The 24,359-nt window shown below is 41.2% G+C and overlaps 1 protein-coding gene across 7 annotated transcripts in view; it reads left to right on the forward strand.

Annotated features, from left to right (window-relative positions):
* The window catches only part of RAD51B (RAD51 paralog B), a 661,060-nt gene that overhangs the window by 463,229 nt on the left and 173,472 nt on the right, over positions 1–24,359 (forward strand). For all 7 annotated transcript variants that reach the window (XR_001816721.2, XM_017499426.2, XM_017499401.2 and 4 more), the window contains one exon: positions 492–588. Coding sequence is in view for 6 of the 7 variants with exons in the window: in XM_017499426.2 (XP_017354915.1) it covers positions 492–588 (97 nt within the window). In the remaining variant the exon portion in view is untranslated. The remainder of the gene's footprint in view (positions 1–491; positions 589–24,359) is intronic.

Consider the following 24,359-nt stretch of genomic DNA (forward strand, 5'->3'; position numbering starts at 1 on the left):
ACGAGGTTTCTCCATGTTGGTCAGGCTGGTCTCGAACTCCCCACCTCAGGTGATCTGCCCACCTCAGCCTCCCTAAGTGCTAGGATTACAGGCATGAGCCACCGGACCTGGCAGATATAATTTTAAAAATTAAAGTCTGATAAAATGTGTACATGTGAATTTAATTGTGGTTAGCTGTCTATTATTTAACTGATATGATAACACGCCTCAGTCCCAACTTACACAGCATTTAGAATGAATTGATAGAGGCCTTACTCTGAAAAAAGTCATTCTATTTCCTCAGTTTTCTGGGTTTTGAATAACTGCTAGGCCTTGCCAGGTATTCTGGCCTAAAGATAAAGCTGGTGAAAGTCAGAGCTGGGGTTTTCCTACCTCTGTGTTTATCAGTCTTCTCCTAAACCACAGTCTACCTTTTGATAGTTCTAATAATTAATTTGGTCTTTTCTGTCTTTATTCTCCCTTACCCCTCCCTTCTCCCTGTCTGTTCACAGGTTATCTTGACGAATCAGATTACAACCCATCTGAGTGGAGCCCTGGCTTCTCAGGCAGACCTGGTGTCTCCAGCTGATGATTTGTCCCTGTCTGAAGGTAAGGAATCCGTCCTAGAGAGGCTGAAACTTGACACTGACATACAGCCCCACTGCTTCCCCACCTCCTGTTGAGAGCTGGGAGATATGGCTAATAGGCCCTGGCCAGTGAACCCAACCAGAGCCTGTTGATTTAGGTTTGGCCACCTTTCCTGGCATCTGATCTTATACTTGGGGAGTCTCTTGCCCTGCCTCTATAAATGAGATCCAGTTGGAGGCCGATCACTCCTCTGTGGGCTATTTCAGGTCCTCAGAATAAGGGCTGATGAATTGTTAAATGATTTTGTTTTTGAGACTGATGCTCAAAGGTTGGCTTTACCAGTGATCCCATAGCAATTTAGCCTTTTCTTTGTGCTGAGCTCCTTTGGACTAAAAAGTGTACATCAGTTTCATGTGCCAGAGATATGACATTCCTGATCAGCTTTACAGAAGATTAAGAAAAAAATCTCCACGTTGGTAAATCTGCAAAATTTTCTCCACCCCCTGCTAGCAAAGGTCAGACTGTCTATGGTTTCGATGGCAATAAGCTTTTTGTAGCTGGGGAAATAACATCTGTAAACCAGAGGGTGGTTTCTAGCTTTATTGAAAGTGCTTACTTGACATTTCTGAGTTGTTCTCCTTATACTCTAGTATCTTTCATGCAGAATTCTGCAGGCCTGGGTAGATGGGCATAGCTCTTCCAGACCCCTCCTCCCTTTCCACTTTCTGAGAATTGTTCATGATGGAATACAGGAGACTTTTAGGCCTAGCAAGGCTCCTGACTGACTGCCCAGGTAGTCTTCTGCCCATCAACTTTGCTTGATGGTCTTAGAAATTGCAAGAACCACACCTCTGCCTCTTAGTGGTGACTTTAGGAGTGAAAACTGATGGCTTATTTATGAAGACTATACAACATGTTGTGTACCCTCCTTCTAAATTCAAGGATACGTCATCATAACCCCCATCAACGGGGCTGAAAACCTGAATCATCAAGTATTCCTCCTTCCTGAAACTTTTGTCATCAAATCTGCTTAGTCCTTCTTTCCATGTATATCTTTCCTTGGTCCCCTCTTTTTTGTAATGTGTGTTGTGATCAGCTGGTTTACTAAACTCCCAACTGGCTTATTTTAATAACACCCAGATTGACCTTCCCAATGTAGCCTCTACCATTTCCATTCTGCCACGACCAAATTGAACTTCCCCATCTGGCATCGTTCTACTATGTTGCTCTCCTACTCAGAAATCTTTGAATTTTTTTTTTCCCTGAGAATGAGCTAAAATCAGTAAGCTGTTTTTAAAATATTTAGGGATTTGGGGTTTGTTAGCTTGAAATCACCCATGGTAAAAGTATTTATACCATGGAAATCAGCAAATGCTAAAAATCAGGTGTTTTTGTTTGGTTTTGTTTTTTTCTCCTTTGGGTAGACTGGTTTCCAAAACACCACTAGATAAAGTTAATGCTTTTAACCCTTCATAATCTGTCATTTCCTTTCTATTCAGATTTAGTTCCTGCCAATATCTTAGGTGAAGCTCCTATACCAAGCGTGCTGCTCTTTGCCTGCCCCTCCCCACTCCCAGGTCCATGCCTGTGCATAGACAGCTCTCCCTCTCCAGAACAGCACTTCCCTTTTTCACTTCCACTGCCTCTTCTCATCCCACATCCACTCCTTCGAGGCTTATTTAAAGACTGCCTCTTTCACGGAACCTCCTTGCCTGTGGTCTCACTCTCTGTTTTTCCTCTGTGGCCGCGCTATCTGCTCAACTATATAAAGAAAAGAAAATTAATTTAACTTTTCATGTTTTTCTGCCTAATTGGCAGATTTTAAAGATACAACCATGTCATATTATTTTGTATCCATGTTGTTATCCAGTGACTAGCAAAATTCTAAGCACATACTAGGCAGTAAAAAAATACCAAATGAATATCACAGTAAATACTTGGGAAGAACAGTGATCATGAGAATCATATAAAGTACCTATGAACATTGTTAAAAATTGTTATAATTATTACACACACACACACACACACACACACACACATTTATTCAGCTCTGAGGAGGAGACCAGAATAAACTTCTTCCTTACTTGAAAACCAGTAAGTACTTTTCTTTGTGTTGCTTTCCTGGTTTATCTTAAGCAAAGAAGAAGAGCAAATCACATAGAAAAGAAATTACTTTGAGGCTGCAGTATAACTGCCACGAGAAACTCCTGACATTGTGTTCACAGCAAAGGAGGAGTTACCAGCTTATCCTCCCAGAAATCCAAGGAGGAATGGAAACAATTGGTTTTTCTAGATTTTTTCTTTTTTGTATAGCTGAGCAGATAAAGAGGCTATGGAAATATATTCCTAATGTCTATAATGAAGGTTTTTATTAGTGGATTAAAATGGACAATGTCTTAGAACATTTATACCCATTCAAATATATTACAACGGTTGTTAAGTTCCTATGATTTACACACACACACACACACACACACATGTGCACACACATATATAAATTGCTCTGTTTTGTTTCAAGCATTCATTGTATCAGCTTTGCCACTGAGTTATTAACTGTGGTATTGGGCAGGCCTTTTGATCACTTGGGTCTCAGTTTCTTCTGTTACATGACAGGTTGGACGAATAGAAGAGTGCTAAATTTTTTTCCAGCTCTAACGTATAAGATCATGAGGCAGGTCTGAAGGTCAGGAGCATTCACCCACTGATGGGGTTTTAATTCTGATTTACAGAGTAGGAAGATTGGCCGTGTTGCTGATGTTGCCCTAGATTAACACAATCAAAAGGATCTTTCCGAAATCTTAGCGCTGATACTTTGGCATACCATGTAGCAGCCTTCCCTCCATGTGTGTTTTCTTTCTCACTCTGTGTACGCTTCTGGTCTTACCTGTCTGTCTCTTGTTCTGTCTGCCTCCCTCCACACAAAGGCATACAAAATCAGAAGTGTGTGCAAACCAGTGAGAATGAGAAACACATTGGGATGGGGTGACTTTGTAACTCTGGTCAATTTGCATAAGTCCCGAAAGTTCCATTCTCCCAGTAATTTGTGAATGGAATAGTTTGTGAAAGGCAGGCTGCAGACTGACAAGCACACTGCACATATGAGGAAGTATTTTAAGTAAATAGAGAAAATTCAGTGTGTCCTCTCATTCCTTCTCAAGGCACAAAGCTCAGGGCAGGAGCAGTGCCAGGAAAGTCCTTGGCCTTTGGGGTGTACTTCTCCCTTCTTCAACTCTCTCACCTGGGAGCTGGATAACTCAACAGTGGAATGAAACCTCAATGAAGGGAATTATATCATGATGTCAAGCAGTGAACATGAGTCTACTTAATCCAAGCCAACAACTCAGCCACACATTTAATAAGGGTGGGGGCAGGGAGACCCAGCAACACAAAAACAAAGAACTCTCAACTTTACAAACACTGGGAGGGCAACAGCTGGTCAGCCGAGATTAAAGGAGCGTGAGAGAGCACCTCCCATCTCCTGACTTCTCCTCCCCCATAGACGTCCCTGCAGCCAGCCAGGGCTCGCTTTTTACAGCCCTGTGCGGATGACCTTGTTCCAGCTAAGATAGGGGCTCTTTTGATCTCAGCAGGGGGATGCTCTGGGCCTGCAGCTGGCAGATATTAATAGTACAGGATCTGTTGGGGTGGAAGAGATCTCTCAGTTGGGCCAGGTCACTTGCATTCCCTCCTCTGCATCAGAGCAGAAGGGACTTCATTTCCCTGGATCAGCCCCTGCTGTGTACTACTCCTTTTAGGGCAACTCAGATCATTTTATCACTGGCGCTCTTGGCTGCTTGTTCTCACCCCACAACTGTTTTCAAGGGAGCACTGTTTAGGCAGTGCACTGTGCACTGCAGCTGAAATCTATTACAGGACAAGGTAGACCTTGGGCCCACCCCATCCCAGTGTGTTTCTCGTGCTCACTGGTTTGCACACACTTCTGATTTTGTATACCTTTGTGTGGAGAGAAGCAGAGAGAGCAAGAGGCAAGATGTGAAGTGTATATAGAGTGAGAAAGAGACAGCAATACAGGAAGGCGAGACTGTTGCAGGTATGCCAAAGTACCAATGAGAAGATTTCTGAAGGTCCTTTTTATTGTGTTTAATCTAGGGTAACATCAGCAACACACTTATTCTTCCCACTTTGTAAATCAGAATTAAACCCTATCATTGGGTGAATGTTCCTGATCTTCAGACCCACCTTATGATCTTAATTGTTAGAGCTGGAAAAGACTGTAGCAATCTTCTAGTCATCCAATCTGTCATTTAACAGGAGAGATGTGGATAGAAATAAGGATTTTTTTGGTTGTATATTCTATATTGTTCTACACTAGGCACTTTGAGTTACAGTATTTTCTTCTTCACATTTCATTTTGTTGACAGAAATTCAGACATATAGTTTATTGTAGAGTTCTGTGCTTAGTTATTGACACTGTTCTGTGGCCAAGGACATGTTTCTTAGTCCTTGCCAATTCTTCCTTATGGTCATTGGAGATACTAAGGATTTTTGGACCTCAGTCATAGGGAATATCTCTTTTCCCCATAGTGATTAATACAGAAGGGATCTAACAGTCCAAATGGCCTAAGATGCCATATCCTATTCTGAAGTCACCTGGGATTTGAGCGGAACTGGCCGAGTGCCCACCTACTGTGACACCATTGGTAGGTGAGATTTAAAGGGTGGTAACAGTGAGCCCTGTGCAAGACTGAAGCTGTAGACCATTGGCTTGCTTTCTTCTGATGATTTAACAGAGTAGCAGTTACTTCACTATGGTGACGTGGCCCACTTTGGAGTTCCACATGGCTTTATGGAAAAGAAGACATATTTAGGCTGCCATCTTGGTATTCTCAGCATCTGGCATGTTGTATCCTTTTAACTGCCATTACTTGTTTTTGATAGATGATAGCACATGAAAACTAAAAATGTAAAATGTGTGGATAGGTCAAGGAAAGAACACAAGAGAAATAGCAGTACTTCCTAGAACCAAGAGTGGTTTCTAATTTTATTGTTGGGTGGCTTTCTATTCTGGTTGGAGTCAGTGGAACTGATGGCTGATTCCATGTGCAAGAGAAAGTATTTGGGGATTCATATTCCCTCCCAACCCATCCCTGCAAAAAGCCGGAGTCCATTTGAAAGATTATATGCAAGTTTGTGGCTTGTGTTCTTTTTTAAAGTAAGTTCAACAAGCAAGAGCAGCTCAGAATGGTTGAGAGAAATCAGAGACGCATGGTTGTGAAAGAAGCAAACTTCAAAGCGTGGTATGAATTTTTAAGTCTTATTTCTTGCTTTCCAGCTGGATCTGCTCTGGATTTACTGCAGGATGTTTGAAAATGTGGCTCCCTGCTAATCTCAGACAGTTGCTATGATCAATGGTTTCTTTCATTTCCGATAAAAAACACTGGTGTTTCTATTTAAATTGTGTGTACTTTCAGCTTTATTATTATAGTTGTGATTTATTGTCCTTCATTACCCAAATTTGTAATCCATTAACCACAGACTTTGGGGTGGGTTGGTCAAGTTAGCAGAAATCTCTATATGCTTTAGCTCCAAGGCCCTCCACAGCCCAATCTCAAACTTAATGCTCATTGGTTTGTGAAGGGCCATGTACCAATGTGTATGAGTGGAGCAGTTTTAAAAATCCGCTCCTTGGAGGTATGGTACAAGTTGACTATAATTAGTTCTTTGAAAGCCTAAGATGTCACCATGTGACTGCAAAGTTAATATTAACAACTATGATCAACATTATTAACATTAGCGTTTCCATAGTATTTTTAATTGTCTTAAAATGATGAATTTCTTAATCTACCTCGAGCAACTGAAGCATGAAGGAGAGAAGGGAATTGCTGAATGGCCACACAGTGAAAGGTTGTATGCTGGGAACAGAAGTCAGAGCCCCTTCTGTGAAGTTTTAGATTTGGTTTACTGCTGCCCCTTAGGAGTGGATTTTGGATAAAGATATTTAAGTGTCCTGGTGACCTTTCAGTTTTTGTTTCCAAAGCCACAGACTATATCAACACACACGATTTTATGTGGTTCTATTCACAAGGGCACACGCTGACCAGTGCACTACTTCTCTGGTATTCAGGAGACCATGGCACTTGACTGGGCATATGTCTTCCAGCAGCTGTTCAGATGCCATGAAAGGCCTGATTTATAGAAAAAGATTAAAAGCACCAAAAAAATGTGTGGCATTTGGCTAAAGAAAGCCTAAATATTATGCGAGGGAGGGGAGGCTAGAGTTGAGAGGAGACGGGCACAGCCTACAAATGTCAGAAAAGCTGTAAATCTCGAAAGGGAGAGGAATGTGTTGAGGATTTTCAGCCTAGAGGCCAGGGGGCAATATAGCCTCAACTAGGAGATCAAAAGGAGAAAGGGAGCATTAAAGTCAACCACCAGGAAGTGCTTCTTGTCAGGAGCTTTGTTTTGCTCGTGGTAGTTTGCCAAAAGGAGGCACGTTTGAAGCACAAGATGCATTACAGTCAAGTTAGATGAGAGCCAGAGAGGTTTCTTTGGGCAGCAGTCCTTGAGGTAGTTTGTGTGAGTGTTGGGCTAGTTTTGAAAGTACTTTCCCCTCACCCTCAAATCTTTTTACTGTCTAGGATTTACTGTCTAATTTCTCACATCTGCACTGTTTGTGTTAAGCTCTCAACGCCAAGAAGGCTGGAGGGACAAAAACACCAAGGCATCTTTGTCAGTTGCCTCAGCTAGAGAGGTGACGACAGGGCCAAGAGCTGAGAGGATGGGATGCCAAGAGGTGGTGTGATCCCAGAGGCCTTCAAGTTAAGACTCTCTGAGAAGAGATCCCTGTTTTCCATCGCTGCAGAGAATGATATACGAAGGGCAAGAGGCCCTTGAGTCACAGATTATAAAGAAGAAAAGAGTGGCTGCTTTTTAGGGGTGATGCCCAATGATGTTTAGCTTGTGTTGTAATGTGGCATGAAGTCTCTTCAGATTTGTGATGTTTACTAGGATTTGGAGAAGGATTGTAACAAGGTCTAGCAAGGCAGTCTAGCCCAAGGAGGGCCCAGTTGAGGTCCGACCTGGTTTCTGATATCTATCCCTTCCAAAGCTGTATGTTTGATCAAAGAAGATGGATGATCTTCCCCAGATAGAGGAGGACTGTTCTTCAGTCAAAGATATGGAGTGATTATATTTCTCCACCAAAACCTTTATTCCATTTTCTCAAACTTTAGCACGCATCAGAATCACCTGGAGCGCATATTAATACACATATGACGGACCATATATTGCATGCCTGGCATTGTGTGCTTATCACATCTGGTCCTCACAACCAGCCTCTGAGGATAGCACAGTTGGCCCTCCTTATCCATGGGTTCTGCATCCATAGGTTCAACCAACAGTGAATCAAAAAATAGTAAGTACGGAAAAAATGGATGGCTGTACCTGTGCTGAACACATAGAGACTTTTTTCCTTGTCATTATTCCCTAAATAATACAGTATAACAACTATCTACATAGCTTTACACTGTATTAGGTATTGTAAATAATCAAGAGATGATTTAAAATATCCAGGAGGATGTGTATAGGTTATGTGCAAATACAGTGCTGTTTTACATTAAGGACTTGAACGTCCATAGATTTTGATGTCTTCAGGGGGTCCTGGAATTAATCCTCCACAGATAGTGAAGGGTAACTACATTAATTATCCAATTTTGTAGATGAAGGAATTGGGGCTTAGAAGGCAACATAATTAGTGGCAGAGTCAGGATTTCAACCCAGGGAGACTGGCTCCAGAGGTACATTTTTATCCACTAATCTTTTTTGTAAGGATACAATTGAGATTATCATGACTATGTATAAATACAAACTATAATACTGCCAGATCACTTGGGAATTGGGAAGGTTGAAACTTAGGTTATTCTCTTCATTTATCTCATCTCTGTTGTGCCTTTCCATGACACTGACAGTTGACTTTATGATCCAATTGACCCATTTTATCTTTCGTATCTGGTAAATTCTGTTCATGGGTTATCCTTTCATCCATTCGGCCATAATAGTAATATCCTTCCAGCAGGGTCCATTGATGGGGGCATTTTCCCCTTATAAGGGGCTATATATGAAGGACAGATTCTTTTTGAAGGGAGGTAAGTACCCAAGCATAACATCTAATAGAAGGACTTTGTTCAGCTGAGCAGACATTGTAAGTTTATTAAGCAGGACTGTGTAGCTCTGTTGATCCCTTTAGTCATTTTCATTCTAAGCATCTTCTCCTTCTTCCATTTATCTGTCTGTTTATTTATTTAGAGACAGGGTTTCACTCTGTTACCTTCATTGTAGCCTTGTCCTCCCAGGCTCAGGCTCAAGTGATACTCCCACCTCAGCCTCCCAAGTAGCTGGGACTACAGGCAAGCACCACCATGCCTGGCTAATTTTTTTAGTTTTATTTTGTAGAGACAGGGTCTCACTATCTTGCCCAGGCTGATCTGAAACTCCTAGCTTCAAGCGGTCATCCCACCTCTGCCTCCCAACATGCTGGGATTACAGGTATGAGCCACCATGCCCAGCCCTCTCCTTTGAGATCAAAATTTTGGTGGAAGTTACCTGTCACTAGTCCATGCCATCAAGACAATATACTGTTTTTAAAATGAAATTTAAAAGCATTTTCTTTTTAGCCCCAGATAACCTGGCTCCTCCTTGATCTAATTTTCTTTATACCAATAATCAGCCCTTGAATTTGTCTTTAGGAGGGGAGAGATGTCTATTCCATTTATCCCAAATCCACTGTCTACTCTAAACTATTATTATCGGGTGAGATATGAGGCCTAAATTTAACCATGTATAAATTACCTCATATTCAGGGGCATATAATAGAGGTGCATTAGCACAGGCTGTAGCCCGTGGTCAGCCATCATCTATCCACTGCTTGAGCAAGGGAAGCTAGAGAAGCTAAGAGGGCAGCTGGATAAATATGTGCAGTGGAGAACTCTGTGTCTGTTAGTTACATCCTTTCCGTGATTTACATTATGCTAGAGCAGAATTACTCTCTACTCTCAGGGGAGTATCTGAGTTTTATGGGTTAAATGCAGATGTGTCTGTGTATATATGCAGTGTTTGCGTGTGTGTTGAGGGTGGAGGTTCCTGTGTTTAATAGAAGGTCTTTTTAGGTTATGATGTTGATTATTTTTTTTAGCCATACTTCCATCTAATAGGCTCATCAGAGCAGCTAAGATAATCACATTTCCTGGCACTGTCATCTCCAGCTATAGAGGATGAATGAAATCCCAGTGGACAGGGTTAAGGAGACAAACTTTGTTTTGCTTTAAAATATGGTATTTAGGTAAATGAAGCTAGAAAAGTATCAAAATAAATTCCTTCTGAGTAGAAATCTAGACCAGAGATAGAATAAGCAATTGAAAACTTTAAATGTAGACCCCAGAAAACGAACAACAGTGAATAAGTGGCTGCCAGAGACCAAGGGTTGGGTCCAAGGCCAGCCAGGAAGAAGGTTCTTGCTCCTTCAGGGACCAAACTAGAACTGCGAGAAATAGTTTGCCCTTTGACTGGATAATACAAAACTAAGGAAAATCAGCAGAAAGTCCTGTCTTAGGGTCATTAGAATGTAAGTTCTTTTTTTCTTTTTCTCCCCTCACTGCAACCTCTGTCTCCCTCATTCAAGCAATTCTCGTACCTCAGCCTCCCAAGTAGCTGGGATTACAGGCACGCACCACCATGCCTGGCTAATTTTTTTGTATTTTCAGTAGAGACGGGGTTTCACCATGCCGGCCAGGGTAGTCTCAAACTCCTGACCTCAAGTGATCCACCTGCCTCAGCCTCCCAAAGTGCTGGGATTACAGGAGTGAGCCACCATGCCCAGCCAGAATGTAAATTCTTACAGGCAGGAATTTTTGTCACTTGTTCAGTGCTGGATCCCCACATCTTAGACAAGTGCTTGACAATAACAGTTAATAAATACTTGATGATAATAAATAATGTATGATGAATGGCAATAGGCAATGCAGGGAACCGTGTCAGAAAGGAAAGAACAGAAGCGGAACAGCTCAGCTTTTGAAGGAGTAATCTCCTACATTCACACAAGGGCGGTGACTGAGTAGCTTAGTGTGATATACTATAATGATATTTATTAGGCACCTACTGTCTACTAGGTTATGTGTTAGGCAGGTGCTGCGGACACAGAGACAAAAGCTACAGTTCCTGCTCTTTGGGAAGCTCACAGTCAGGGAAGGGGAAGGGGCGTGGCATATGATGGGCGAGTCAGCAGATGACACTTGGTGTCATGATGGCACTAGGTTTGGAATATTTCTGGAGGAACAGATAGGAGTCCTGGCTTGGGGATGGAGGCTGTCTTGGAACTTTACAACAAGGAGGAATTTGAGCTGGATCTTGAAGAATTAACAGTAGTTCCTAAGAGGACAGAGAGAAGGGGAAAGCACACCTGGCAGAGGGAAAAGCCCATGTCATGGAATCGAGGCAGGGTGTAGAGCCAGGCAGGGGCTCCACTGTGAAAGGTCTTATTCCTCCTGCTAATCAGTTTGATTTTTTTCCTGAGGGTGATAGGAAACCATTGAAATAGGGAAGTGACAGAATAAAAATGCAACAACTTTGTGGGGTTCAATTATTACCCTCAATTTAGAAACAAAGAAACTGAAGTGCAAAGTATTTCCGTAACTTGCTGATGATCGCATAACTAGTAATTAGTTGGCATTCAGACCTAGAGTCTGGCTGTAGCTTATGATCACATATTTCTGTTGAGAGGTTTCCATGCATCAGTATAATTGTAGCTGTTTTTTTTATATGTGCCCTGAAATCTCTATACTGATAGTCAGTAGTAAAGCAAAGTTTTAACAGAAGCTAAAGCACTGCATTTGGAATCGGGAGACCTGTGTTCAAGGGCCAGCTTTGCCACAAACCATCTGTACTATTTTGAGCAAGGCACTTAACTTCTCTGGACCTCAGTTCCCTCGGCCATCCTGCAAGCATTAGGGGAAGGTTGCAGGCCTTTCAGTTTGCTTCTTCTGTCACCTTCTGTCTTCAGTGAGCAAATTGGTATGTTCTTTTTCAAGCCTCAGACAGGCTTCTCTGTTCACTTCTTAAAGAACGCTGAAGCAACCAATCTATGAGCATTTTGGCACATTCCGTTTGACACTGTTATGCTATTGAGCATAATCTTTGACTATAATCCATTTTTTTTTACCATATTGCCCCAAAATATGGCAAGTCACTGCTGTTATATAAAACATACCAGAAATAGAATTTTTAAAATATGAGGTAGGTTCTAATATTTTTTCCCCACATCCCACTGAGTCATCGTGATGTATTCCCACCACTTGGTATAGTTCAAATTTCTCCCTTCCTTGTTTTTACTGCAGAGCTCTTTACTGTCTCAAGTAGAGTGAGACTGAAAACAAAATTTGAGCACTGGGCCCATTCATTCAATTGTTTATTCATTTACACATTAAGTATGAGGCACCTATAATGTGACATGCTTGCTGAATTTTCAGGAGGCCATAAGAACAATACCAGGCTTGGCCCCTGCCCTCTCAAATATAAAGGCTAATTCTAGTGTTTGTCAGCTTCATCTGGTTGGAACCCTAGAATTCTTGTATACTGTAATGAAGCTAAACTTTAAACTGGCTATATGTATTGCAATACAGTGGATAAGAGAAAAAAAGTCATGAAAATAAGGAAAATCCAGAACATGAGACCTACAGACATGAAACACTGAAAGTCACATTGTAGTACAGCATCTAATGAATTGCCAGGATGAGAGAAGCAGATTTTTAATATCAGAGGCATTCACAGAAAGGAGAGATCATTGTGATCTTTGTGATGGAGGCTTGGACCATTGCCTTAGGATGTCAGGGCAGAACTAAGATGGACCCCCCGGTTGGTCTGTCCTGATTCACTGTGTCTGCAGTCCCTGGATATCAGCCAGCAGACCACCTCCATCACTGAGTTAGACCCACTTACAAAGTGGCAGGCTATTAACCAGCCCCCTGTTCCACTGAGAGCTCGCCAGGCTGGCCATGGTAGCATGGTATAGGCTGGAGTGGCTTAGTACCTGTGGTGGGTGACTGTTTTTCTTGGCTAGCTGTTTAATGAGCAGCCAATCAGGTAAATTGCTGCTTGGTTTCTCTCCTCTCTTCAGACACAAATAATTCAGTACATCCTAGTGGAATAGTCGTGTTAGGGAACTGGCTTTCTTGTGATGATCATCTTGGTTCCCACATTCTTCCCTCCCCACTAGGCTAGAGTTTGGAGGAGCTATTGAAGAACCTTGAGAAAACTGTTAACCTTGAAAGTTTAGCTATTCATCATCAAATGTATTAAAAAATGTTTATAGCCAAAAGTTTACTGTCTATGGCAGTTTTAAATATCAAGGTCATGATTTCATTAATTTTCCCCTCCATTTAGTGTTGGCTTAGAGAAGTAGGAGACTGCAGTTCACAAGTCCTTTCTGGTCTTGTAACCAACTTGCACTATCAAGTTCAGGTAATCACCTTGTTCTTTTCTGTTTATTTACCCATGACTTAGGCTATAAAGTTGCCCATGCCTCTGGTGAAATTCACAAATGAAACTTCACCTACCTGGGTTTCATATTTGTGAGAAATCATTTTTTTCTCCATGAGAATGTGCAGTGTAGCTGAGACAAGCATGATTAATTCTACACATGAATTAAAACAAACCCAAGCTGCACGGCTCTCAGAGGAAGTCATCTGAAATTGTTCTATGTGACCCAATATATCTTTTGACCAGTTTGCATTGGAAACCACAACGAGCATGGAAGAAATATAACCTTGATCCTTTGGCCTGATAAACATTCTTACGATTCTAAACATATCTAGAGTTTGTGACAAGTGTGTGTTGGAAAAATCATTGAAAACACATGAGTTAGTAATGTTCTCTTTTAGAAGATGAACTTGCATGGCCGAAGTGAGATTCCAGTGGGAAGGACCTGGTAGACAAAGAGTGGGAGAATGTGTGTTGACCTCTGGAGGGCAGATTATGGCATGCCAGGCAACGTGTTGTGCCATCAGGGAAGTAATCTAGAAAGACAAGGAGACTCATGAGAAAGGAGATGACTTCTGTTGACAGGTCATCGTTGTTCAGACTCAGTGCAGATGAAAAAGGAAATCCAGAAACCTACATGACAGCGCTTCTTGGATTGGATGAAAATATTGATTTTTTTTCCTAGCTGGAATTTGACAGGGTCAGTTCATGTCTGGGTTTTCAGCACTTAATACAGGGCCCTTTTGTCTTGGAAGGCGGCTGGACTGGTTTTTCCTCCAGGCAGGTGCACAGAGGGCGTTTATTGTAGCCTGAAACACAAACACCAAGCCCCTAGGCCCCGATCCACACACTCTCCAGTGTGGTTCAAGAAAATAAAGTGAACAATGTCTCTTGCAACAGGCAAGCACTGTAAATGCCACTCCTGAATGAAATATTTCTTAAAACTTTGTATCCGTAACCTGATCGTCTCTTAAAACTTAATTATATGTCAGAGAAAAGGAAGCTATTGGCTCCTCCAGCTGTCCAGGTTGAACGAGAGCGCACAATGGAGCATATCCGATTTGCAGCCTTACTTAGGTAATCAGATTAATATCTCCTGAATTGAATTTACCCTTTTGATATGGAGTCTTTCAGCTGCCTTGTTTCACATCTCAAATTCTGACAAAGCTGTGCGGCCTTTGAGTAATTTTCCTGAAATCTATATGCGGGAAGCCTGTGCTCTTTCGAGCAGTTTTTGGGACTTGTACCAATTAAATGGCATTCTTTCCCCTGAGTCAACAACTGCTCCAAAATCTGAAGTCATTTGTTTAATTTAAAAGCAAAGGTTATGGAACAGCCATTTCAAGCTTCACCAGCCAAGCTCCTGTGGCTTTGAAGAGGGAGATGAGGCAGAAGAAAGGCTAATAAACTGAATTTCTTATACACAAAATAAATTAATTACTGTGTTTCTATAAGTTAGTATCAAATCAAGTTTGTCTACACCCTCCCTGCCAACCTAGCTCTCCCTTTCTCTTCAAACTCACCCTCTCTGGGCTTTCATACTCATGATTGAGGCTCACCCTCTTACTGTTGTTCTTGCAACATAAACATCTGGACTGGATTTTTGTCAGCTGGAGTCAAGAGAGAACTGTAAATGATGCAGTGATTTTTTTTCCGTCCTTATTAAATTTATTTATAGCCAGTCTGAAGCCAGGAAATGTGCTAGAGCCTTTGATTGGAGGTTCTCGAGGAATGTACAGTGGATAGTGTTTTCCCCTGTTGTTTTCTAAATAATATCAAGGATAGAATCACATAACTTCCAACTTGAGTATTTTTTACCCTGAAGGACACTTTATTAGGACATTTTGTGCGTCAGAATTCTTCCATTGTATTTACTTATCCAATATGCTTTCCTTTCTGTCTGTGAGAGAAAAGGAAATGTACATGATAGGTTTTTTCTGAAAAATTATAAAGATGGAGAGTGAGTTCCGGTTGTTTGAGACATGAACCAGCAGCATGAGTATTTTCTTTTGCCAAAGAAACACAGCATGGATCCTATTTCTACCTCATAACAACTTCTACAACCTTAAAGCTGCCAAATCTCAAGAATTTCATTCATTTAGTCATTATTTAAGAAAATAAAAGGTCCTACAAGCTTCTTACTAAAATAATTTATAAAATATTTTTCTCTGCCCTTATACCTTGTTAAATAACAGTGTCTTGATGTTTATAAAATTATTTAAGAAACAAAACTTTCTAGAGGAGGCTGAATCAAATGATAATTTCTTGAGGTCCCTTCCCAGTTCTATGATTTGAGGTGATTCTTTAATTTTCCTTAACTGTCTTTTATATCTGTGTCATTTTTTTTTAAAGGAAGCTGTTTGAGAAGGAGATTTGCTACACCCATAGGCATTTTTTTCTTCAGAAAAGAGACTGTTTAGCTTTCTGCCACCCAAGTCATTCGTCCTTAGCCTGAACAATGGAGCTTAATGTTCTCCATCTTCCTAAGGGTTAGTGTCTGTTGTTATGAAAGTGAATTGAAACCAAATGTACTTTCTGTTGGAAAGGCTGCCCTTGCTCTCAGCTCATGGACAATACGGAGAGAGAAGACTCTTATAAAACAGAAGGAAAAATCCTTGCTGTTATGTCGTAACACCAGTTATTTCACTATTAGACCTATGAACGTATCTTTGATGCAACACCACACTATTTGATGATGTTTCTGTGTCACTTAAAGATGGGTGTTTCATATTTAGCTCTTAGAAATGTTAGCAGATTTTTTCATAAGCTATCTTGCTTATGGACTGGAAAAGCTATTCTTACAGTAAGACCCTTCATTAACTAAGAAGGCATAAAAGACAGCTCATGTTCTCCACCAAGAAAGGAGGCTCTGTTTCTATCTGTCTGATGGGAAGCATTTGAGACAGAGCAGCCTCATGAAGTGTGGGTATCTGTTTCCCACTTCCCAGTTTTTAAAGTAAAAGCCAAGTCAATGGCACTGGTATTGGCAGTGAAATGAGCCACAGAGGATCACAACTCAAGGATCAGCAAATGAGAGGCCTGAAGGGTAAGAATGTTTATTTTCAGGGAGAGAAGAAAGAAAAATCACAGAGAGGTAGAGAAAGGTGAAGGGCCAAGGATTAATCCAGCGGACATTAAGCAACACTGTATCTTCTGAGACACTAAAGCCAAACAGTTCCTGCTAGATTTAACTTTTATTATTTTGGGAGATGAAAATCGCTGGGGCATGGAGTTCTCCTTCTGTACTTGGAAACTTCCAAAATATTTTAATAATAACAATAATGATAATAATGCTAATCACTTTAATTAAATCTCCCTAATAAGCATCTTTAAATGCAGTGTTGTTTGCTGTAAAATGTCCCATCTAATGGTAGAGGCTGGATGTCTGCCAAAGACATGGTGAAGGAACCACCACAGAGCTGCTGGTGTTGGACCCTGGGAGAGCTGGTTCCTCTAGACAAAGGAAGTGAATAATCATAGGGAAGTGGTTATTCCAGCTGTGACACTTAGGGAATTTCAGTAGAATGCGATGGCCCCATACATGAAATATTCTTAGACATATTCAGATAATACATATAAATTGTCATGTGAAGCATAATTTGAGGAATACAGAAGATTATAAGGTGTTGTTATTTGATTCTGCTTTTTTATGTTAGTTTGGAACCATTGTCAGGCATGGGAATACTTTCACTAATATTCCTGTCTTCTGTAGTTCAAGGCCTTAATAATAAATTGGTTTTGAACCAATCAGTTGTCTGATAGACGGCTCCTGGGAAGACTGGAGAGCCTTACGAGGGTGCCCACCTGTCTCCTGTGTAAAAGGCCCTTTACTCTGGCAGCTTCACTCTCGGGTAGTGTTGGGTAGAAGTGAGATCAGATATCCTGCTCACTGTAGGATGGAAGGGATCACATCAAAGCTCTGTGGCCTGTATTCCCCTCAGGCACCCAAACCCGATTTCCTCTTATCACCTGATGAATTTTCAACTGTTCTACCTTTTCATTCTCTGTGCTTGTGTTTTTTACAAAACCATGAAGCCTGTAAACCACACCGCAGATATGATCACAACAATATTAGTGGAGAACCTTATGCTGTTGTCAGGATCACCATCATAGATATGAGTGCTTGATGCAGGATATGAGGGATAAGGCGGCAGTCTTTTTAAAAAGCAGGTCATGGCTGGACATGGTGGCTCACTCCTGTAATCCCAGCACTTTGGGAGGCCAAGGTGGGCAGATCACCTGAGGTCAGGAGTTCGAGACCAGCCTGGCCAACATGGTGAAATACCGTCTCTACTAAAAATACAAAAATTAGCCAGGTGTGGTGGTGCACACCTGTAATCCCAGGTACTCAGAAGGCTAAGTCAGGAGAATTACTTGAAACTGGGATGTGGAGGTTGCAATAAACAGAGATCACCCTACTGCACTCCAGCCTGGGCCACAGAACAAGACTCCGTCTCAAAAAATAAATAAATAAACAAATAAAATAAAAATAAAAAATAAAATGCAGATCACCTTTGAACCTGTTTAGATAGTGGTCCTTCATCCACTGCCTCTTACCTCCTCAGCTCCCATTTTCCAACCCCCACACACCTCATCTTTGCGAGGATGAAGTACAGTCTCTCCAGAACGTTTCTGAGTGGAGGGTGCAGAGTAGATTGTGGGTGCCATGTCTATGTTGTTAACTGCAGTCCAACATGTAATCTAGTTAAAAAAAGAAAGAAAAGAAAAGCCAATAAAATAAATTTAATAGACTACCCCTAGGCAACTTTGTCTGAAGAGGAAATCATTGCAAGAAAATGAGACTTACTAAATAGGCCATTTGGGAAGCAGGCAATAGCTATTTTAAAGGCTTGAAGTTTTAGTATATGTATATGCCTTTTCCCTCTCATCTCTTGCAAATAAATAATGGTTTACATGGGGAGAAAATTCAGGAAAAAAGCCTTTTAAAAAATTTCCAGGAAATCTGGCCACCATGTTTCTGCAGCCAGTGATAAATGACAATGCCACCAGCAGTGACCTAGGACATCTGAATTCTTGTTCTTCTGAAGAGCTTGCATTCTCTTTTCAAAGGGAATCCTGTTCCTATTGCAATCTTTAAGCTATCTCAGCTCAAGGTCATCTTTTTTCCGTCTGTTATCATACTTGAAAAGCACTAGTGCTGTTAAGAAGACTCTACCCATAGATCTTGATGTCATTTGTAAGGAGGACAAGATTTAAATAAAAGGTAACTGGATATTGAAACTGAGCAGTGTTATTTCAATTCATATTGTACAAATCAACTAAATAAAAGTTTACCTATTTTCAGGGATAACTGAGTGTTCTTCATCTACAAAGGCCCAAGTCCATGTGGGATAGTAGCACAATGGAGGAGAAATGTGTTTTTGTTTCGTTTTGTTTTTTAGGGCTGATGAAAGGTATTGTATCCAAGGTTAAGTTATAAACAGAGAAGCTGTTCCTGATTGTGAAGATTGACTCAGTTAGCCTGCACTGACACTTCCAAAAAGGTGGAAAGAGCAAAAATGCAGTTCCCTGGAGTCTCTCAGTTGCGTGATATCCACGCATGTTCAAAGCAGAATGTAGAACAATCCACTCTTCTGCTGCCCTGCCGTCCTCTAGTTTAAAATACGTTGCAGACTGAAATGCAGAGGGAGAAGATGCTATTGCTTTACCTATGTAGCTATTAAGGCAAGGGTGGGATGAAGGCTCAGTCTTCACAGACCTACAGATTCCCTCCAGTATTAACCCTGTTGTCATCTGAGGGCAGCTGGGTCAACAGGTATAACCTCCCTTTTTTTCACTGAACAAAGGCAGCTAGGCTTTAAGGGAAAAAAGCAGACCAGCCCTGGTAATCATACAAATAGTTCTCAAAGCCCAATTAAACTAAAATGTCCCAACTCAGTTTTTTTCCACAGTTTATGGATTTTGCCAGCATAATGATCAAACTTTAAATGTTTTCTCTTTTCTACTGTCTTGTTCTTTTTGGTTCACCTGGTGATGTTATAGCCTTTCTATTTGAAGAACTAGTGGAAGATAAAATGTTGCTAAGAGCAATTTGGTTAGCATTGAAAATATTAGGAAAGAAATAGAGGGAGCAGCCATTATTAGTAAAATAACCTGGTTTTATGTATGAAGCTTGGAAAAGAAGAATTAAGGCCATTTGGGCTATTTATGCAAAATACCTTCGTTTTACTAACCACAGAAAAAGCCCTTGGTTGGGTTGTCTTGAGTAGTTAGAACTGGGGGTGGCCAAGATGACTGGTTGCTGATTTCCAGCACTGTGCGTCAACTACCAAATGATTATAACTTTCAGAGTTTATGGGGAAAGGGTATGATATGAATTTTGAGGTTTTTGCTGCTGCTTATGCAAAACATTATTTCGGTTTCAAGCAGCTGATCACAATTGCAACTGCTTATACCTGGTGAATTATAATATTCTGTATGAGAATTGCACTGCATGTCTGTGGGGGCCGTCCCATCTGCCTCCTTTGTGAATCTCTTCTCCTTTCAGTGCCTCCAAACTTGGGCCCCAAAGAGAGGTACAGCAGCTGAATGTCATTCTCTTGGGCTGTGGCCCAGACATGCATCTTTCTGGAAGGATGACTGAATCCCATTCTTAAGTCTAAAGTTCCTCTTGATTAGCGGCTCCTTTTGTTTGTTGTTTTTAACGGCATCTCTGTCTTTCATGGGTAGCTTACAGGGATGTGTTTGAGAGCCCCTTCCAGCTGGGAAGCCGCCCAACTCCCACCAGCTGAGTTGGGGGATGGCTTCCTTTAGTTCCGCTGCTGTCTGTGGACTACAAGAACTCCACTTCCAGCCCCAGCCACAGTGGTTCTTGTCTGCTGTGCAAACTTGGCTCTCTTCTCTGGGTTTTCATTCTCCAGCCATCTGGGCATTTTGGGCACCCCTCTTATCTTAGTACCTTGGCACTCAGGACCACATGTCACCCTATCACAGACATGCAAACAAAGGCATCCTTCACCTCTGGCTTGCAGTTCCCCTGGAACTGTCATAGGTTGAGCAGCAGTCAGGGAGATTGGGGGTTGGGCATCGGTCTCGAGTGATATAAATGGTTTTTCTGATAGAACACATTTGGAATGGGGTGACAATAGCTACGATTGTTCAGTACTAGGCTTCTTAGTGCCTAGCTTCCTCCTTTTTCTCTGACTATTTTGAAATCTAGGAGGAAGGAGCATAAAGACCCCTGTGGCTTCTGATTGCTATAGCCTCTATAGGCCTGGAAGCTTCAGCTTAGGGGCTAGAAAACTGCTGTGTGCCAGAGCAGTTCATCTAGCTTCCTATTAAGAATTCTGTGTGCATTACCCACTTTTAAAATTCCTCCTCCTGCTTCCTCAACTTCTGTCTTGGGGAGGGTTTGATCAGAGTCATTCTGTCTTCAGAGAAGTATCTGGAAAAATTGGTCCAAGAGTGCCAATAGCAAGTTCACTATAATTGCCCTGCCTCAAGGAAAATAAACATTTGATCAAAGGGCACTTCCACTGCCCAGTTCATTCCTGCTCTACTGTGTCCTCTCCTGTCCCTCCCTGCACCCCTCTGACCCCTGCACTCATTCTGATCCCTCATTCTGCCCAAACGTCTCTCAGTGGTCAACAAGGCATGAGCCAGCCAAAGAAAATGCAGCCAAACAGTGTTAACCGCTTCCATTTAGAACTCGGTAGTCAGGTGGGGCTGCAGGTCTTCGAAAGGCAAACTTAAAATGCTTGCCTCTTTTCAGCAAATCTGATTTCATATTTGGCTGCTGATCATTCAGCCCCTGGCATTTGTTTGTACATTGGAAGCCCAAAGCTTCCACACAGTTGAATCTACGGAGCAGAGTCATATTAACAAGACATATCTTGGTTATGATGCCAAAACGGTGATGCCACTTCATTCACACCAAAGTGGACGGGTCTTATTTATTTATTTTTAAGAGTTGAGACAGCATAGAGAAGCTCAGACATTCATTCAGGATCATCCACTGAGTCCAAGTTTTGATCTTCTGGCCCCTGTGACCATCAGTGATGGTTCAGAACATAGACTGGCTTCTGTATAGAGCGTGAGACCAATTTAACTGGAACCATAGGTTCTTAATTATGACTTCCCCTCCCACCCACTGCCACCACCATCCAGTTGCCAGAACCCAGTTGGTTTTCTGTGAAAAGGCAGCTAGTGACACTTCGCGTGGGTTCACCAGAAGGCCTTTCAGTCTTTGTCTCATTTTAATTGTATATCTCAACCAAGAAGATCAGCTCTCCACATGTAAAATTAACTCCCTTCAGTTTTCAAAGTTTCTTTCCGAGAACTACCTATTGTCAGCCTCTCATCCTGTGTCTGGCAAACTTAGAAGAAACAATGAAGTTCAGAGTACAGACTGAGCTCCCAAAGCACTGATCTTTTATGTATCCAAATGAGGGAAGAAGGAGTGCATATTCTCTGGCATAAGCTGGCTCTACCACATGAGTTGAAGTAAATGGCCATTTTATTTCAGATTAGGAGGAGAGATTTGGAGCAGTTTGGCAGCAGATCTGTAGCTGGGTAATTAATCTAAGAACTATAGTTTTCTTCGACATAGGAGATTAAATACCCATCTTTGGTCAGTTGAAAGAGGGCCTCTTGGACTATCTAATCTTTGCAGAAGGCCCCATGATGGGCCAGCACAACAGTCTTTGCATGTATTGCTCCCTGTGTTAAAAACAACAACAACATTATCATTTTCGTGTGTGTAAATAATAAGGTCTGCCAGCATTTGCAGCTCTTTAGGCCCAAAATAAAACTTTGGTTTCACTTGAACTGAGTTTATATCAATTTTCTACTACTAAAACAAGTTACTGCCTCCCAGAGTTTGAAGAAATGTGACTGTTAACTAGGGCTTGTCTGAATGAGAACAACAGCATTGCTCTTTTGGTAGTGTAATAAATATCATCTTAGACTTAAATGGCATTTTCTTTAGGGCATTATCAGAGTTTATATATCCTATCATTCATTTACTTGATAGCTCACTGAGATAGTTTGGGTATTGCTGCTATATTCTCCATCTATAAAATAGAAAGAATCAAAATATTAAGTTCAATTTAAGTGGGTTACAAGAAAGAATACAGACATTTGTACGATATGTATTGCCAAGATGCTGCCTGGAGCTTTTAAACTTTGTAAGTTCTGCATTTCACCTACCCAAGGGAGTCTGGGAGTGTGTAATTTGGGCCAGGGTACAACAGGCCCTTGGCCAGGTTGAAGTGGACAAACAAATGGAATTGGTTCCAGTTTACCAACCTGGCACAAATTATGTGCTGGTCAAGGAAGTGTTTTTCAAATCATGGGGAGCCACTAGTGAAAATCTACTGGTGCTTTGATGGTGGCCTTTGGAGATACTTTTATAATTTGAAACCATTCCCATGGCAGGCCCAGGGAGAGGTCTTACTTTAGCCAACATGCAACATTAGGTAGAAGAAATGGGGCCTTTCTGGCTGATTTGACCTGTGGGTGGGCCCTCTTCCACATGTTTCTAATTAGGATGCAAGAAAGAGCAGATATTCTGTGGCGACTCTCCTTTCCTTCTCGGCTGTGAGACAGAACAACAGTGCCTTTGTGATGACCTTTACAGAGCTGTTTACATTTGGTGACCTGCCTGAACACTCCTGCCAGAGTGGACGCACCTCTTGGTTAATGAGGAACAGCCATGCTATCTTTTACTATGGTAGACCTTGGAGGTTAAAGTGAAAAATAAGAGGATTCTCTGTTGATGACTAGTCGAAGTTAATTTTCTTTACAGATTTATTGAGGTATAATTTACATACCATAAAATTCACCCATTGTGAATATATAATTCCATGATTTTTAGTATAATAAATTTATAAAGTCATGTTATTGTATAATCCAGTTTTAGAACTTCAGTAGGAGTTATTTTGAAAATATCAAATAATGATCATAATTGGAATGTGGGTCATGCTGAAGTGAAAAAGAAATTTGTGAGGCTATCTTGGGTTAAGGAAGAGGCCCACCCAGGAAGCCACTGGAGACAGTTAAGTCTCAAGCTTCTCGAAATACATGAAACCTTGAGATTAGCACTTATATTTCAGAACATATTCCGTATTTTTGCTCACCAAATGGTATAACCTACTTGAAAAAATGAGAAGCTGCTGCAGAACCTACCTCATATGTCAGCATCAATTAATGTTTCTTGGTTATAAAGAGAAGGAGAAGATTGGAATCTAAGCTCCCCTCAAAGAGCTTATAGTTCACTTTGAAGATCTCATCACATACTTATTTAAGTGCCCTCTCATTTTCAAGTACTGTGTTAAGTACTGCAGACACATGGATAGTGTGACAATGTCTCTACCCTTAAGAACTAATAGTCCAGTGGTTTATAAGAAATTTCAATATGATGTCATAAATTCTGTGGTAAAGTGCTGTGTGATATCAGGAAGGTCATCAGTAAAGACTTTCTAGAGGTGATGTTACTAAGAAATCAATGACATGGTTAATAAGCTCACGAGTCCTGCTGACATTGACTGAGTACCTACCCTCTGCTGTGTTTTGATGAGGCTCTGTGATATCTAGTCCTTGCCTCAGGGGGCTTTATCATTCATGAGAGAAACAAGTCCATCACATCTTCCAGTTAGATATCTGTGAAAAGATGGAAAAAGCAAAGAACACTTGGAATTTGGAAGAGAAAGAGAGAACGTTTCAGGGAAGAATTGCATTTGAGCTGAATTTTGAAAAACTCAGATAGGCTTTTGCCTGGCATGGGTAAGAGTGGGAAGCAGTCTAGAAGAAAGATGTGAGCAAAGGCTCAGGGACAGGAGAACTTGGGGTGTGTTCTGAGAACAGTGAGTAATCCAAAATTGATTGATACATATATAACATAGTTTAGCTATTTTTATATAGTTAAGTCAGAAACAAGGGAATTAAGGGAATCACAAGCTCTGCTTTACCTTTATCAATGAAGGCTTCCTAGAGACACAGTTAATTTCACCCTGTTTATTATGCATGCTTTACACCAAGGTGATGTGATTAGTTTTCTTCTTCAGTTTCTTCTTTCGGAATCATGTGGTCACACCTACTGGGCCACACAAAGCACCAATGGATTGTCACTAGTGATTCCTGTGATTAAAATGCGTTTTTGACCAGCACATAACTTGTGCCAGATTGGTAAACTGGAGTGAATTCTATTTTTGTCCCGTTCAACCTGGCCATAGGCTGCTGTAACCTGCCCCAAAAGCTTAATGTAATACTTTCAGGAAGATTAAAAATCCAGCAAATCCTCGAGACATTGGTTGCTAACCTTTGAAAGAGTAGTCACTGCACCT

This window comes from Cebus imitator, unplaced genomic scaffold (genome assembly GCF_001604975.1).
Source record: "Cebus imitator isolate Cc_AM_T3 unplaced genomic scaffold, Cebus_imitator-1.0 Scaffold13, whole genome shotgun sequence".
Taxonomy (NCBI): domain Eukaryota; kingdom Metazoa; phylum Chordata; class Mammalia; order Primates; family Cebidae; genus Cebus; species Cebus imitator.